General features: G+C 43.7%; 1 protein-coding gene across 3 annotated transcripts in view; it reads left to right on the top strand.

Moving 5' to 3' along the window:
• Positions 1-14,861, top strand: part of FCHO1 (FCH and mu domain containing endocytic adaptor 1) — a 222,127-nt gene extending 207,266 nt beyond the window's left edge. For all 3 annotated transcript variants that reach the window (XM_033954521.1, XM_033954523.1, XM_033954522.1), the window contains 5 exons: positions 3,553-3,685; positions 4,938-5,137; positions 13,185-13,249; positions 13,652-13,816; positions 14,527-14,861. In XM_033954521.1, coding sequence (XP_033810412.1) covers positions 3,553-3,685; positions 4,938-5,137; positions 13,185-13,249; positions 13,652-13,816; positions 14,527-14,549 — 586 coding nt within the window. In that variant the 3' untranslated portion in view covers positions 14,550-14,861. The remainder of the gene's footprint in view (positions 1-3,552; positions 3,686-4,937; positions 5,138-13,184; positions 13,250-13,651; positions 13,817-14,526) is intronic.
• The last annotated feature ends 366 nt before the right edge of the window (positions 14,862-15,227 follow it).

Below are 15,227 nucleotides of genomic sequence, written 5' to 3'. Positions count from 1 at the left end.
AAACTCTAAAATTGTTATTTTCTATGTTTTGATCTAGCTCCAACGACCCGTTTTTGGTGTGTTTTTCTTGACAACAGCCATCTTGGAGTTTTTATAATCTTATTTTAAACTTAATTTTTTTCTGCCTCAGAACCACTTATTTTTGCTAGAGCCTGCCTCTCTTGGATGCCTCAGGCCTTTCTAGTCACAGATCCTGTGGGGTTTTTTTTGCGCAGTTGCTAGTTGAGGAGCAGTCATGTTCCATGTGCCGCGAGAGGAAGGGGCAGCAGCTTCGGGTTTGGCCCCCAGTCTGACCTCCAAGGCCTTAGAACCCCCGAAATCCTGGAAAATTTGGTCTAAGGGGAAGAGATTCTGCTCAGATGAACCGAGCAGTGATGTGGTGAAACACAAGTGCGTGGTGGTGGATAAATCTCCTCTTCCACATTCTGGGGTTGTGGAAGGAGTCTCAGGTCCCCCTGATGTAAGGCTTCTCTCATTTTGTTAGCCTCTTATGGAAAGCCTACTTAACAGGACTGGGAAGTACTGCCGTCAGGCATGCCTGCACCACCTAAGGGTCAACCTCCCAGGCAGGCATCCTTGCCTCATATCACGCCAGCTCTTATTGTCAGTGACCTTTCAGAGCAGGACTGGGATGATTGGAGATCCCTTTTCATGCCTTTATTATCGCAGGGCTCCTCTGTGATGGTTGATGTTGTGGGATCCCTTTGTGTTCCGTAGTCAGGGGGCAGGAACGGTGGTGGATTACAGTGATGATCCTTCCGTGTGTCGCCTTTTCAGATCGGCCTCAATTTCCCATGTCATTTCTGATACCCTATCTAAATTTAAGCTTGATGCCCAGTAGCCCTTCATCTCGCAGTGCTCCATCATATATGGTACTAATGCACAGACAAACTTTTTTTCCATCCAGATCTTACCTTCTTAGTCACTGACCAATGGGAGGTGCTTGAAGGCTCCCTTAATGTGGCCAAAGCTATGTCTAGGCTCTATCCTATGGCTCTGGATTTCCATCAGCTGTTTATACAGCTGAAGGTGGACTCGGCAGTAGACCAAGTGCACCTTCCTTTCTAGTGAAGGTAGGTTAATGCTGAAGGACACACAGGACCGTAAGGTGGATGTGATTCTTAAAAGACAGTTTAAAGCACTGGCTTTGGGTATCAAAGCTGCAGCAGCTGCCTCCTTTGTGGCATGGGCCTGCCATACCAGATTGCGGACTAGTTCCTCGGAGCTTGGGTGGGAACTCCTGTCCCCTCATGTTTAAGGAGGGAGTGGATTATGTGGCTGATGTGCTTTATTATATCATCAGAGTCCTGAGTAAGGTTTTGGCCTACTCCATTTCTGCCCACCTAATGCTCTGGATCAGACAATGAGCTGCCTCTTAGCAGATTACCTTTCAAGGGGAAGATGCAGTTTGGCAAAGAGCTAGACGACCTCATGGCCAGTGTGTTGGATTACCACCCCAAATCCCTCCCAGATGGTAGAAGCCGACAACCTTCTAGGGACGGCAGAGGCAATTTTTGTGCCTCTAGGAGATCTCACCAGTGTTTCGCTAGTTACTCTTCTCAGGGGCCCTTTCAGGAGTCCAGACAGAGATTTGGCAATTACAGGCGCCAGCAACCCATGGGCTCCCACAATTGCTCGGCTTCCAAGAAGCAACAATAACACCAAGATGACGGCTTCTCCTTCTTATATCGGAGGGTAGCTGTCAGCATTCTGGGAAGAGTAGGAATGGATTTCGTCCAACCTCTGGGTTCTGGACATTATCTAGAAGGGGCACAGGATCTTCCTACATTTCTTGCAGGAGACAGCCTGCTATTTCTCTTGCAGCGCATTCCACAAGAAGTGTAGCGACCCTCCCTGGGTGGTGTCCAAGGTTGTTTTGCCTGATAAAATCTATAGAGCAACTACTTGGGCTACTCTTCACACCTTTACAAAGTTCTACAGAGTGGATGTCGTGGCCTGAGATGATGACGCTTTTGGGTCCTCAGTTCTGTGGGCAGGCTCATTTGTCTCTCCCTAGACATATGACACTGCTTTGGTACGTCAGCTGAAGTACAGATTCCTGTGTATATGTAACAGAACAACAAATTAGGTCCATACCTTGATAATCTTGGTTCTGTTAAGATACACAGGAGTATGTATTGCCCTCTCTGTGTCGATTTTTTGATTCACCTGATTTCTGCCTCGGACATTGCCAGTGTCCATCTCGGGACCTCTACTATTGTATCTAAGATTAAGCAGAGACATTGTTACAGGAACAAGGGTTTCCTCTTCTCTTTCCCTTTTGGAGGATTATCTAGCTCATGCTTGGTGCACTTAGCGGATTGGCTCTTAGTTACTCATGTGAGTGATTTATTGCTCACTGTTTACTTGTTAAATGTTTATTGGTTATTGTTCTTTTTCTAAGTTTCAGAGCAGATCAGAATATGTTTTTTGGGGTGGGTAAGTCCTCCATACCTCCCCTTCTCCTTAATATTTCAGTGAAGATTGATTGCTTTGGTACCAATTGAAGAAGGAGCTATTTTCCACTGCAGAAAGGGATGAGTTCAAAATCGTAGTGATATCCTTCTGCAGTTTCGTGGGAAGTGGGAATCAACAGCTAAAGGACAGACTCCTGTGTATTTTAACAGAGCCCAGATTATCGAGGTAAGAACCTAATCTGTCATTATTTCATAGTCTGTGGCACCTCAGGCTCAGCCCAGAAATCATGATCATTCCCAATCCAGAACTGAATTTCCATTTTTCTCTGCCCTATGGCCAATGTGCTGGTCCCTTGCAGTTGGTATCTCTTTTTTGTAATAAGTGACATATTTTTGTAGCACTGTACTGTATAGTGCAGGACTTCCTAACCATGCCCAAGTAGTATAATAATAACTTTATGTTTGTATACCGCTAATACCATAACAAGTTCTAAGCATCACTGCATTTGGGATCGCAACCCACCCCTGAAGTATGTAGGCACGTTATTCTGACACACCTTGGTGGGGATGGGAATCTCTGCAGCTGAGACCATAGAGTCATAACTTGAAAGTCAGAGCTTTCAAGGTCATGCAGAGTGTTGGTGGCAGAAGTAAGAGTTTTGAACACTGGCTTCCCTGGTTCTCAGCCCATTGCTCTAACCCAGTGTCATGCAAACTTTTTAAAACCATGGCACACTAAATCCAGGCTGCAGCTGGAGGGCATCTGGAAATGTACAGCCATCGACATGATGATGTCACGCGCATGTGTGATGTTGTCATGCCAACGTCCGCGCATGCACGGAGGCCCTCCAGATGAGGTCCTGAGCCCGCAACTACGGTACTATGCCAGTTGGAGGTGCTGGAGCAGGAGAGGTGCAGATAGGCACCAGCTGACTGCCTACAGGACATGCCTCTCACCGCAAGAGGCATGTCCTGTAAGCAGTCAACCAGCGCCTCTTCAGCGTCTTGCGGCAAAGTGTGCCATGGCACACAATTTGCAATATACTGCTCTAACCACTAAACCTTTTTTTTTTCTCTTCTCCTTTCTCCATCTTGCTCTCCTATCTTCTATACTTTGCCCGCTCTCTCTCTACAGTGACCTATCCCAGAGTGATCCCAGCACCAGAGATTTCTGGCTGAACATGCAGGCATTAAGCAGCCACCTGCAGAGACAGGCTGAAGAGAACCCCAGTGCCCCCTACTATAATGTAACGCTGCTCAAGTACCAGGTAAGAGGATTCCACATCCCCCCAGTCATGCTGTTTTTGTGTGCCCCCTCCCACACACACATCTGCCTGGCAAGAGCTGGCAAGTCCTGTTTGTTCTTGTGACCTCTAGGACTTTGCCAGTTCCTTATTGCTGGTGTGGTGCCTGGTTTGGATCTGGTTTGTCTTATACCGTCCAGGTATAGATACTGTAGTACCCTTACCCTTCTCTGTCAATGCTATTTATAGATCTCAATTAAACCAGCTGAGAAATTTTTTAGGATTTGCAGTTATATCAAAGTTCACCAAGCTATGGTATCAGCTAACTTTGATCTCTTAAACAATCACAGCTGTTGTAAGGATATATATTTATAAATTAGTAAAAGTGCTCAGACCACCTAACCCTATGTTTAGTGATGACACCAAACTGTGGGTAGAATCGGGACCATCATAGCATTTTTACTGTCCCTGACCCAACCTTTAACTTTAATTATGTTCACTTTATTCTAAAAAAAATAGTCACTTATCTGTATATCAGCAAGTTGGGTGCTCTATTCACCGCAGTATTATCGTGCAAATGTGTAAACTGTGCATTAAAGTGCTTTTCTACTACTGTGTCAGCTCTGGTAAAACTCCATGACCTCCATCACAGAGCTAAGTAAGCTTTCCCCATTTGGTTGTAGCATCAGCTAACTTTGAACCAGGACTTTAAAAGATAAGTTTCTATTAAACTATCAAATTATTTATGTAAGTTCAACAGCTGGATGTTTATAAATTATAAAAATAATACAGTTACTTAGTGGTTATAAATCATAAAAGTAACACAGTGGTGTATGAGCCTATGAGGAAGCACCAGCGGCAAAAAGCCCCACAAATTGATATCTTGTGTATCTGGGGTGCCGCTTCTGATGGCTCTATGAACACGGTCTGAGAACTTGTTGGAAGTTAGCACAAGTATTTGTCTGTAAAACTTAGTGAAGAATACTTTCAATATAAAATGGAATGATTTATAGATCTCGTGCATATTCATTGGGGAAACCTGAAAACATAACTGGATTGCGGCCTTCAGGGAACAAAGTTGTCCACCCCTGGAATTATTGAACAAATTTTTTTTTTCAACTATATTTTTAACACAGTGCAGGCAGACCTATTCAATGGAATCCTTTGATAGGGGCTGTAAAAAGCCTTTCAGAAAAACAATAAGACTAGTGGCTGCATATGAAATTTTCCCCACTGTTACTCCTTTTCACACGACTCTGTTCCTTGTTCCCCTCAGGTCTCTAAGCCGGGCCACCTGGCAGCCCCTCTGAAGTTGGCGGTCACATGGAAGAGGACAATTGTCTCTACAGAGGTGACTGTGAAATACAGATATAATGCAGGGGCCATGGCAACACCCACCCCACTTACCAACCTTCAGTTCCTGCTGCCTGTGGAGGAGCCTGTCGCCAGCATGGAGTTGCAGCCCATGGCTAGCTGGTGAGCTTGAAATAATGAAGGGTGAGGGGACTAGCATCTCTTGATTCCCATCAGTTGTTTGGGACTTGTGATGCTTATGTCCTGAACACAACAATCAAAATTCATATACTAAATGATTATTGAATTTCAGTTTGTTAAAAATATATCCCATTACCTCTCGCCCTTTCTGATTCAGAAAACTATCTTGACCCCTCCATTTGTACACAGCATCAGCTCTACCATTGGGTGATTTTTTTTTTTTTTTGCATGTGACCCCCGCATTGCAGCTCCACTTGCGCAAATGAAGTCCCACAGTGCATCACTGCACATGGTCCCACATCCCCTACAGACAACTTCTATTTGTACATGACAAAAAATGGATAATTATCATAGTAGTAGTTTAAATTACAAGGGGCAGCTTTCATTAATTCATCTGTAGTAGAGAGTTGCGTGGGGCAAAAATCCCACCCGTCCCTGCCAAAATCCCCTCCGTCTCCACCCGTCCCTGCGAGGAATCCCCTCCGTTTCCTCCCATCCCCCCCATTGCACTGCTCTCCCCAAGGAACTATCAAGCCTTAGGCAAACAAGAGGGTCTGAAAAGCTGCTGTGTATTTATAGTAATAATAATAATAATAACTTTATTTTTCTATACCGCCATAGTCAGGCGACTTCTAGGCGGTTTACATTCTAAGAAGGCTGGACATTCAGCGAATAGCAAAAATCTTAATACAATACGGTGTCATAGATCGACTTACGATACAATATAGTGAGTCTAAATACAATAACATATAATACAGTCTGAATTCAATAGTATAGAATACAGTGAGTCTAAATACAATAGCATATAAAAGTCTAAATATAATACCGTACAAGGAGTCTTAATGTAGTACGATAGTCTGGATGGGAAACTTGCGTGTTAAATTGGAGATCTATGGGCAAGGAGTATCTGAGAGATTTAGGACATCCAACAGATGGAGTCCTAAGGTTAGAGGAGATCAGAAAAAGAGGGGCTTCTTGAGAAAGAGAAGGGCGTTTGTTGGGGAGGAGTCCTAGTGAGGGAGGGGGCTGTTTTAGTCAATGAATTTTGCGAATAGGGCGGTTTTGATCGATTTGCGGAATGCACTATAAGTCGTATTGGGTTCGTTTATGTGGTTTTTCAGCCAAATTTGTTGTCTGTTCGCTTGGAACTTAAAGGTTCTGTCCAAGAAGGATTTGTATCTGCAGCCTGTAATCTTTGGGTAAGCAAAGATGTTTTTATTTCTGGTCGTTCTAGTGGGGTTGTGTAGGCTGAAGTGAGTTTGTAGGTATGATGGTGCTAGTCCCCAGGCTTGCTTGAAACAGGTGCAAGCAAATTTGAAAAGAATTCTCGCTTCTATTGGAAGCCAATGCAGCTTTTTATAGTAGGGACTGATGTGGTCGTTTTTTCTTAGACCGAAAATTAGGCGGACGGCGGTGTTTTGTATTAATTTCAGTTTTTTTATTGTCTTTTGTGGGATGCCCAGGTAGATGATATTGCAGTAGTCGAGGAGGGATAGGGTCAGTGCCTGTACCAGGAGCCTGAATGATGTAGGGTCGAAGTATTTTTTTATGGTTCTTAGTTTCCATAGCGTGTAAAAGCATTTTTTCACTAGTGAATTTGTGTGGTCGGTCATAGTTAGGTGAGTGTCAAGAGTGATACCCAGTATTTTTATGTTTTTGGAAATTGGGTATTCGTGGTTGTTTATTTTTAGCGATGTTCTCGTAATAGTGTCATTAGGACTAGCCAGGAAGACTTTTGTTTTTTCTGCGTTTAGTTTTAGTTTGAAATTAGTGGTCCATTTATTGATTTCGGTCATTGTGGTTGAGAGGTTATCTACAATTTCTTTTGTGATGTCGTTTAAGGGTATAAGGATGGATATGTCGTCCGCGTAAATGTAGTGTATTAAATTTAGTTTTTGTAGTAGGTGACCTAGGGAGGCGATATAGATATTAAAAAGAGTGGGTGATAGGGGGGAACCTTGAGGCACGCCTGATAGGTTTTTCCATGGTTTGGAGAAGTTTCCATTGCTGATTACCTGGTAGGATCTGTTTGTCAGGAATTCTTGGAACCATTTCTTTGCCTTTCCTGTAATTCCCATTGCTTCAAGGCACCGTAGCATGATTTCGTGATCTACCAGGTCAAATGCACTGCTGAGGTCTAATTGTAGGATCAGTGCGCTTTTGCCTTTGCTAAAGAGATCATAAAGGTGATTCAGTAAGGAGGCTAGGACAGTTTCTGTGTTGTATCCTTTTCTGAATCCTGATTGGTGTTCGCTAAGGAGGTTGAATTTGTCCAGGTAGTTGACTAGTTGGAGGTTGACCAATCCTTCCTGTATCTTTGTGAAGAGGGGAATGCTTGCTATGGGTCTGTAATTGGATGTAAGAGCCGAGGACGCTTTCTGGTCTTTGGGGATTGGTGTGATTAGTATGTGTCCCATTTTTTTATTTAATGTTCCGTTTGCAAGAGCAGATGTTAGCCATGCAAAGAGTTCCTTTTTAAATTCTAGAGGGGCAACTGACATGATTTTAGGGGGACATGCATCGAGTAGGCAGTTGGATTTGGTGTATTTGTTAAATAGATTTAGGAACTGCTGCCAGTTTGGGTGTTCGAGGTGGTCCCATATCATATCTACTCTGGTGTCTTGGTCATGAGGTTCCAGGAATTGAAGGGCATCTGTTGTGGATGTGGGTAGAGTTACATTTAATTCAGTGATTTTATTTTGGAAGTAGTTGGCTAGGGTTTGAGCCGATGGAGTGGGCTCAGTGTCCTTTTTTAATATTTGTGTTGTGTCGGTTATAGTTTTTACTAGTTTGAATAATTCTTTGCTGTTTACTTTTGAAGTACCAATTTTTTTTGCATAATGTTTAGTGCGTTTTTCTTTGATCATGTTTTTGTATATTATCATTTTTTGTTTCCAGTTTGACTTGTCTGACTCGTTGTTTGTTTTTTGCCAGATTCTCTCTAATTTTCTTAGTTCCTGTTTGGTGGTTAGGAGTTCACAGTCAAACCATTCATTTGGTGGTCTATTTTTCTTTTTGTATGTTTTATATGGTGCTATTTGGTCTAAGAGTTCTTTGCTGTAAGTTTCCCATTTTGTGGGGAAGTCATGAGTTTCATTGATTATGGGCTGTAACTCGTAGTGGGTCCAAAATTCGGTTTGGTTGATGATGCCTCGGCTGGTAATTTTGTTCGTGTTGGTGTTTTTGTTTTTTTGTTGTGTATTCTTTTTTAGCCAGTGTAGATTGAACTTGCCAATGTAGTGGTCTGACCAGATACATTTTTCCCAGGGTCTGGAGTGATATTGTATTATGGGGGCTATAATTTCTTTGTGGGAGAAGGTGATTAAGTCTAGTTTGTGACCTTTTTCGTGGGTTATTTCTGTGTCTGGGTTTGGAAAGTCCAGTGACTTTAGGAGGTTGGTGATTTCTGTTGTTTCTGGTTTTGTCTTTTGTTCTAGGTGAGTGTTTATGTCTCCCAGAAGTAAGTTGTATGTACCTTTTAGGTTAGATAAGGTAAGGAATTCGGCGAATTCCTCTTTTGCACTTGACCATTTTTTGGGTGGGATATAGAATAGAGTAGTGATTAATGATTCTTCTAACTGTGCGTTAGTGATTTTGCAAGTTAGTATTTCAAGGTTGTCTGAGGATTTGGAATCGGTCTTGGTGTAGTCAAAGTGATCTTTTAAGATGATCGCTAGTCCTCCTCCTTTTTTCCATTTTCTTGATAGTGGGATGGGGGTTTAAGATAAAAACAGGCAATAAACAATACTACTCCTACTAATAATAGACTTACTTCGGCGGAGCTTGTGCTTTTTTTATGGAGTCCTGGTGCCATATTTGAAGGATGCATGGTATATTCTGGGAAGAGTTGCTGAACTGAGTATATTTTAACAATGAACAGGGAACAGCTGAAAAACACTTATCTTGGGAAGAAATATTTTTTCACATACAGATTTAAAATAAAGTAATACTTTTCAGTAAAATAAACCAAAACTGAAAGATTTTGAAAGGAGATGGTGGCAATTTCAGGTATATGATTTTTGGTCCCACAAAATTAGAGAAATAATGTTAAAACAGTCTACAAATAAAAATTTGTACAGGGTTCAATGATATTATTTCAGCCTTGTAAGGTGTAGCAGAGAATTCAGAAGCAACTTTGTACCTGTAATATGAATCTCTATAGTGTGATAGGGAAGAATAACCAGTTTCAATCACACTGGGCTATGTCAGCTTCAGGAAAAATACTGGGTCAGACCAATGGTCCATTTAGCCCGGCAGAAACCCAGATAGTAGCAACATCCCGTGCTACTGATCCCAGGGGCAGGCAGTGGCTTCTACTGTGATTAAGATAAACATTTATGTTGCATAAAATAAAGCATGCATGTGCTTGTTTTGACCCACTGATTTCTTATATGCTTATTTTTCTAAACTAATAAGAACATAACATAAGAATAGCTGCTGCTGGGTCAGACCAATGGTCCATCGTGCCCAGCAGTCCGCTCCCATAGCAGCCCTTAGGTCAAAGACCAGTGCTCTAATCTAACTGAGTCTAGCCTTACCTGCTTACGTTCTGGTTCAGCAGGAACTTGTCTAACTTTGTCTTGAATCTCTGGAGGGTGTTTTCCCTTATAACAGCCTCCGGAAGAGCGTTCCAGATTTGTACCACTCTCTCGGTAAAGAAGAACTTCCTTACGTTTGTACGGAATCTATCCCCTTTTAACTTTAGAGAGTGCCCTCTCATTCTCTCTACCTTGGAGAGGGTGAACAACCTGTCTTTATCTACTAAGACTATACCCTTCATTATTTTGAATGTTTCAATCGTGTTCCCTCTCAGTCTCCTCTTTTCATGGGAGAAGAGGCCCAGTTTCTCTAATTTCTCACTGTACGGCAACTCCTCCAACCCCTTATCCATTTTAATCACTCTTCTCTGGACCCTTTCGAGTAGTACTATGTCTTTCTTCATGTATGGCGACCAGTGCTGGACACAGTATTCCAGGTGGGGGTGTACTATGGCCCGGTACAGCGGCATGATAACCTTCTCCGATCTGTTTGTAATCCCCTTCTTAATCATTCCTAGCATTCTGTTAGCCCTTTTTGCCACCACCGCACATTCGCAGAAGGCTTCATTAACTTGTCTACCAGTACTCCCAAGTCTTTTTCCTGGGGGGTCTCTCCGTATACTGCACCAGACATCCTGTATTCGTGTAATAATAATAATAATAACTTTATTTTTGTATACCGCAATACCACAAAACAGTTCAGAGCGGTTTACAGGTTAAGAGACTGTACATTTACAGCGAAGTTACAGCATATCAGAAAACAGTTCAGGGCAATTTATGCAATGAAAGTGCAGAGAATTAGTTAACAAGTGTATGGTATAAACCGGTGACAATCAATAGTTGTTGCAAGGGGGGTTGCCAACCGGGGAAGAGGGGAGGAAGGATAGGGAGGGAGGCGAGGTTGGGATTATTAGTTTGGTAGGGAGGGCGGGGGTTAGAGGAATTTATCAAAGAGGTAAGATTTGAGAGATTTCCTGAAGGATTGATAGGTTGGGGCAAGGGAGATGAGGGTGGACAAGCAGTCATTCCATTTGCCAGCTTGGAAAGAGAGGGTTTTGTCGAAGAATCTTTTGTAGATGCATCCTTTTGGGGAGGGGTAGGCAAACAGGTGGGCATTGCGTGTACGGTTAGAGCCTGGGAAGGCGAAGTGGCGTGATAGATATATCGGGGCTGAGCCAGTTAGGGTTTTGAAGCAGAGGCAGGCAAATTTGAAGATGATCCTTGCTTTGAACGGTAGCCAATGAAGTTTTTTATAGAAAGGGCTGATATGGTCTGACTTTTTGAGCCCGTAGATGAGGCGGACTGCGGTGTTCTGGATGAGTCTTAGTCATTTAATGGTTTTCTTGTAGGAGCCCAGATATATGATGTTGCAGTAGTCCAGGGAGTTTAGGATTAGGGATTGGACCAGCAATCTGAAGGTGGGGAAATCAAAGTAATGTTCACCTTACACTTATCCACGTTAAACCTCATTTGCCATGTCGCAGCCCATTTCTTAAGCGTGTTTGTCGCGTTGCAGGTCTTCGCAATCAATCTGTGTCTTCACTACTCTGAATAACTTTGTATCGTCTGCAAATTTAATCACCTCGCTTGTCGTACCAATTTCCAGGTCGTTTATAAATATGTTGAAGAGAACAGGTCCCACCACCGAACCCTGCGGCACTCCACTTGTGACGCTTTTCCAGTCCAAGTATTGTCCATTTAACCCCACTATCTGTTTCCTATCCGCCAACCAGTTTTTAATCCACATGAGTATTTCACCCTCAATTCCATGGCTGGAAATTTTTTGAAGTAGTCGTTCATGTGGGATAGTGTTTGCAGACTTTTAGACGTCTCTCTTGAAGATTGAGATTTCAAGGACTATAGCCCGACAGGTGGGGGCTTCTGTGTCTTCAAAGAAATGAATTCCAGGAGCTTCCCATTCCCTAAAGCCACAGGGCTACATTCAGGTTGTGTTGGTAATTCCTCTGTGTTGTTTATGCTTATCCTCACAGCTGGCTAAATGTAAAATTTGGAGCAAAATTTCCAAGCAATAAAAGCACAAACACACAGTAAAATCTGAGATGTATTGAACAGAGTTTGCAGTGTATCTAATAATTCCTTTTGATGTAAGGCTGGTTCCAAAAGGTTGGTCTTCTCTATTAATCCTATTTTCTGGAAGGAAACGTAGCTGCCTAGCCTGGGCCAATCAGGCCTTAGGATTAGTGGGGATGGGCGGCCCACTATGCCTAAGGCCTGATTGGTCCAGGCTTCTAGAGCCTGGGTCAATCAGGCCTTAGATTTAGCGGGGAAGGGGCGGGACCGTCTCATTTCCACGAGGTGGGCCTGTCGGCTGGAAGGCAGCAAGACCCGTCTAGCCGACCAACATTTAAAGGTTAGTTGGGGGAGGGAGGTTAGTTTTTTTTTTGGGGGGGGTCGTCGGGTTGTCGGACTTTCCGGCAGGAGGATTGGGCATCCTCCTGCCAGCGATTACCAGTTTGGGGGGGAAGGAGGTTCCAGGGGGGTTCCGGCAGGAGGATTGGGCATCCTCCTGCCGGCGATAGGACAGGCAGCCGCGGCTGCTATACTTATTGCAGCAAGGAGATCCCTTGCTGCCATAAGTATAGCGGCCGCGTCTAATTTAACCCGATCCTCTAACCGGCGTCTGTACTATGGACGCCAGTTACAGAATCAGGGCCTGTGTGCCTATGTGCTGAGCTCACTGCCTACGTGACAGAGACTTTTGCTGCTGATTTGTCGGGAGTTCAGCGTGATACCGGACCCGGACTGGAAATTAAGTAGGCCTTGGGATAGGAACGCCTGGTCTATGGGCCTGGGAGGGATCCCCATGGGAGTCCTGTAGGCCTGAGAGGGGTTCCTGTTGACCTTGGAGGGGGGGAGGAGAATCCCCGCAATCCCCGCTCCCATGCAGACCTCTAATATGTAGACCATGGGAACTTTGCAAAGGAACCCAGACATTTGAATTGGATTTTTGTGTATGTGTGTGTTAAATCTGCTTACATATTACTAGGGTTACCAGATGTCCAGATTAACCTGGACATGGCCTCTTTTTAGAGAACTGTCCAGATGGGTTTTCAAAACCCGACAGTTTGTCTGGGTTTTAAAAATCGCTGAACTCGGGGCAGCATCTGGAGGGCCTCTGTGCATGGCTGGATTCAATGTGCTGATGTCACATGCATGCTCACATGCATGTGACATCGTATCATATCTGAGCATGCGCAGAGTACCCTATTTGTTGTGGGTAGGAGAACTAGCAGGAAGTGTGTGCATAGGATTTGAAAATGCTGCCATAAGTGTGTTCCTTGTGGCCCCTGTACTGAATTTTTATTTAGCTTAGAAAATTGCCCTGTACAGGTGCCAAGAATGGTAAAAAGAACAGTTCCCGGGTTCTAGTGCTAAGCTAGTTGTTTCTGATTTTTTTCTGCTGTTTCTCTTCTTTTCCCAGAGATTAGTTTTTCCACTCGTTCAAAGAAAGTCTCTTTACTGTTTTTCAGGAACTCTGAGGAGAAGAGGTTATTGTGGCAGCTACCAGATGCCTGTGATGAGAAGGCACCAGGAGGTAACTTAACAGATGTCAATTACTCTTCCTTTTTTTTTTTTACCAACCCCAAAAATCTTGTCCCCAGGATATCTGCAATCTGCCAAGACCGAGGGTAAGGCCTGAGTACCAGCCACAGTACATGCCTCTCGGATCATGGCAGGTAATAAGGGGACAATGTCCCTATTTATGCCATCAGACCAATAGTATGGGGGGGGGGGGGCGGGGGCAGCACAAGCCTAGCAGTAGTATAAACTTGAGTGTGGTGGTAAATGACTGGGGAAGAAGGTGATGTAAAAATTATGCTGCTCCTGGTTCAGTGGGGTTTTCCTTTATCTGGGTGACTGTGGCACTTGTGTACTTGGCAGGTAACTGTTGCCTGCTAAGGACTGCTAATTCTCGGCCTATGTGCTTCTCCTTCAGGTTCTGGCACTCTTATTGCTAGCTGGGAACCTCTGTGTGGCCCTACCACAACATCCCCAGTGGCTGCGCAGTTCATAAGCGAGGGCAGCACACTCTCGGGCATTGGCATGGAGCTGGTGGGTAGTGGGTACAGGATGTCTCTAGTGAAGAAAAGATTTGCCACAGGTAACTGAGAAACTAATTTTGGGTAGGAAGTTCTCCGATATTGGTCTGATGATAACTCCAAGACACCAGATCTGCCCTGCAGTTCCCTTCTGCTGCACCAGTTCTAAGAGACCCCTCCCAAACATATACACAGGTGTACAGAGCTCTGGCAATGAATCTTACTCCAGCCCTGCAGCACCCACTGCTATTCCATCATTGAGACTCTTTACATGCAATTGTTGGTACATATCACGCCTGTCCTGCAGATCTCCCTGCTGTTTAGTACTGATATCCTCACATCTCTGATACTGCAGAAGTAAGGTGCACTTGATACTGCAGCAATGCACCTTACTCCTACCCTGCAGAAGGGTATGGTTGTGCCATAGCATGGTGCAAAGATATTAGGCACCATAGTTGAACCTTCAGGCCTAGGCACCCCCCCAATAACTTTCAGGCCCCTATTTTTGCTGCCGTTCTCCTTCAAACTACATGCACATAAATGTGTACCTAGGTAAATGGACTATTTGAAAATTGTGCCCTCTTCCTGAAGAAATAGGTACACGTTGCTGATTGAATTTGTCCAGTTATCATGATCTATTGTGTTGCATTTACTGCAGTTTCTTGATGCTGACCCTAGGCACCTACCTAGTCATGCCTAATGGTTGGGCCACCCCAGGGCTTATGCAAGTATTTCTCAGCCCTGACTGTCCATTTCATTGTCTCTTCTTTAGGGAAGTACCTAGTGGGTTTCTGAACTGCACCTCAATCCATTTCTCCTATACTGGGAAACCAGGCTGTTTTGCACTTTGGGGCCTTCTTGGCTTATGGTAATTGGAAGAGAAGCTTTCACCTGGGAATGTTTCTAGATCCATTCTATCAGTAGTGTGACCAACGTTTCCTGCTACAGAATGGGACTTGTGTGGTGACAGGATGGGGAACATGAAACCTGCCCAGGATGAGGAAAACTACTCCTCTCAATGATCTTACTTGGACAACATATAGAATGTATATAAATTTATTTGCAAAAAATACAGAATAAAGTCTTGCACTGATAAAAAAAAAACAACCTTTGCCTTTTAATTGTCTCAGCAGATGAAGCACTGATTTTCCTTTCATAGATTGCATTTCCCAGTATAGGCAACCAGGAGACAGTAGGAGTGAGGGAAGGGACATCTGATCTCCTCTAGTAAACTAAGACAGTCTATAACATACGACATCCAACTGATCATCCCACTAAAGAAACAAAATGTGAAAACTAAACAGAGGATCAAGGCAGGCCTAGAAAAATATCTTTGAATGGTTCCAAAGAAACGGACTAGTAGCCAACAATATTCCTATAAATTTAGCATATGAAATGCCAATCTAGTGTTATTAGATGAATGTCTGTGAGCAACGAAACCAGTATGATACATTCCAATCACATAAGGGAGAG

Source organism: Geotrypetes seraphini, chromosome 8 (assembly GCF_902459505.1).
Source record: "Geotrypetes seraphini chromosome 8, aGeoSer1.1, whole genome shotgun sequence".
Taxonomy (NCBI): domain Eukaryota; kingdom Metazoa; phylum Chordata; class Amphibia; order Gymnophiona; family Dermophiidae; genus Geotrypetes; species Geotrypetes seraphini.
The sequence above is the reverse complement of the archived record's forward strand: the minus strand, read 5'-3'. Positions and strand labels throughout refer to the sequence as shown.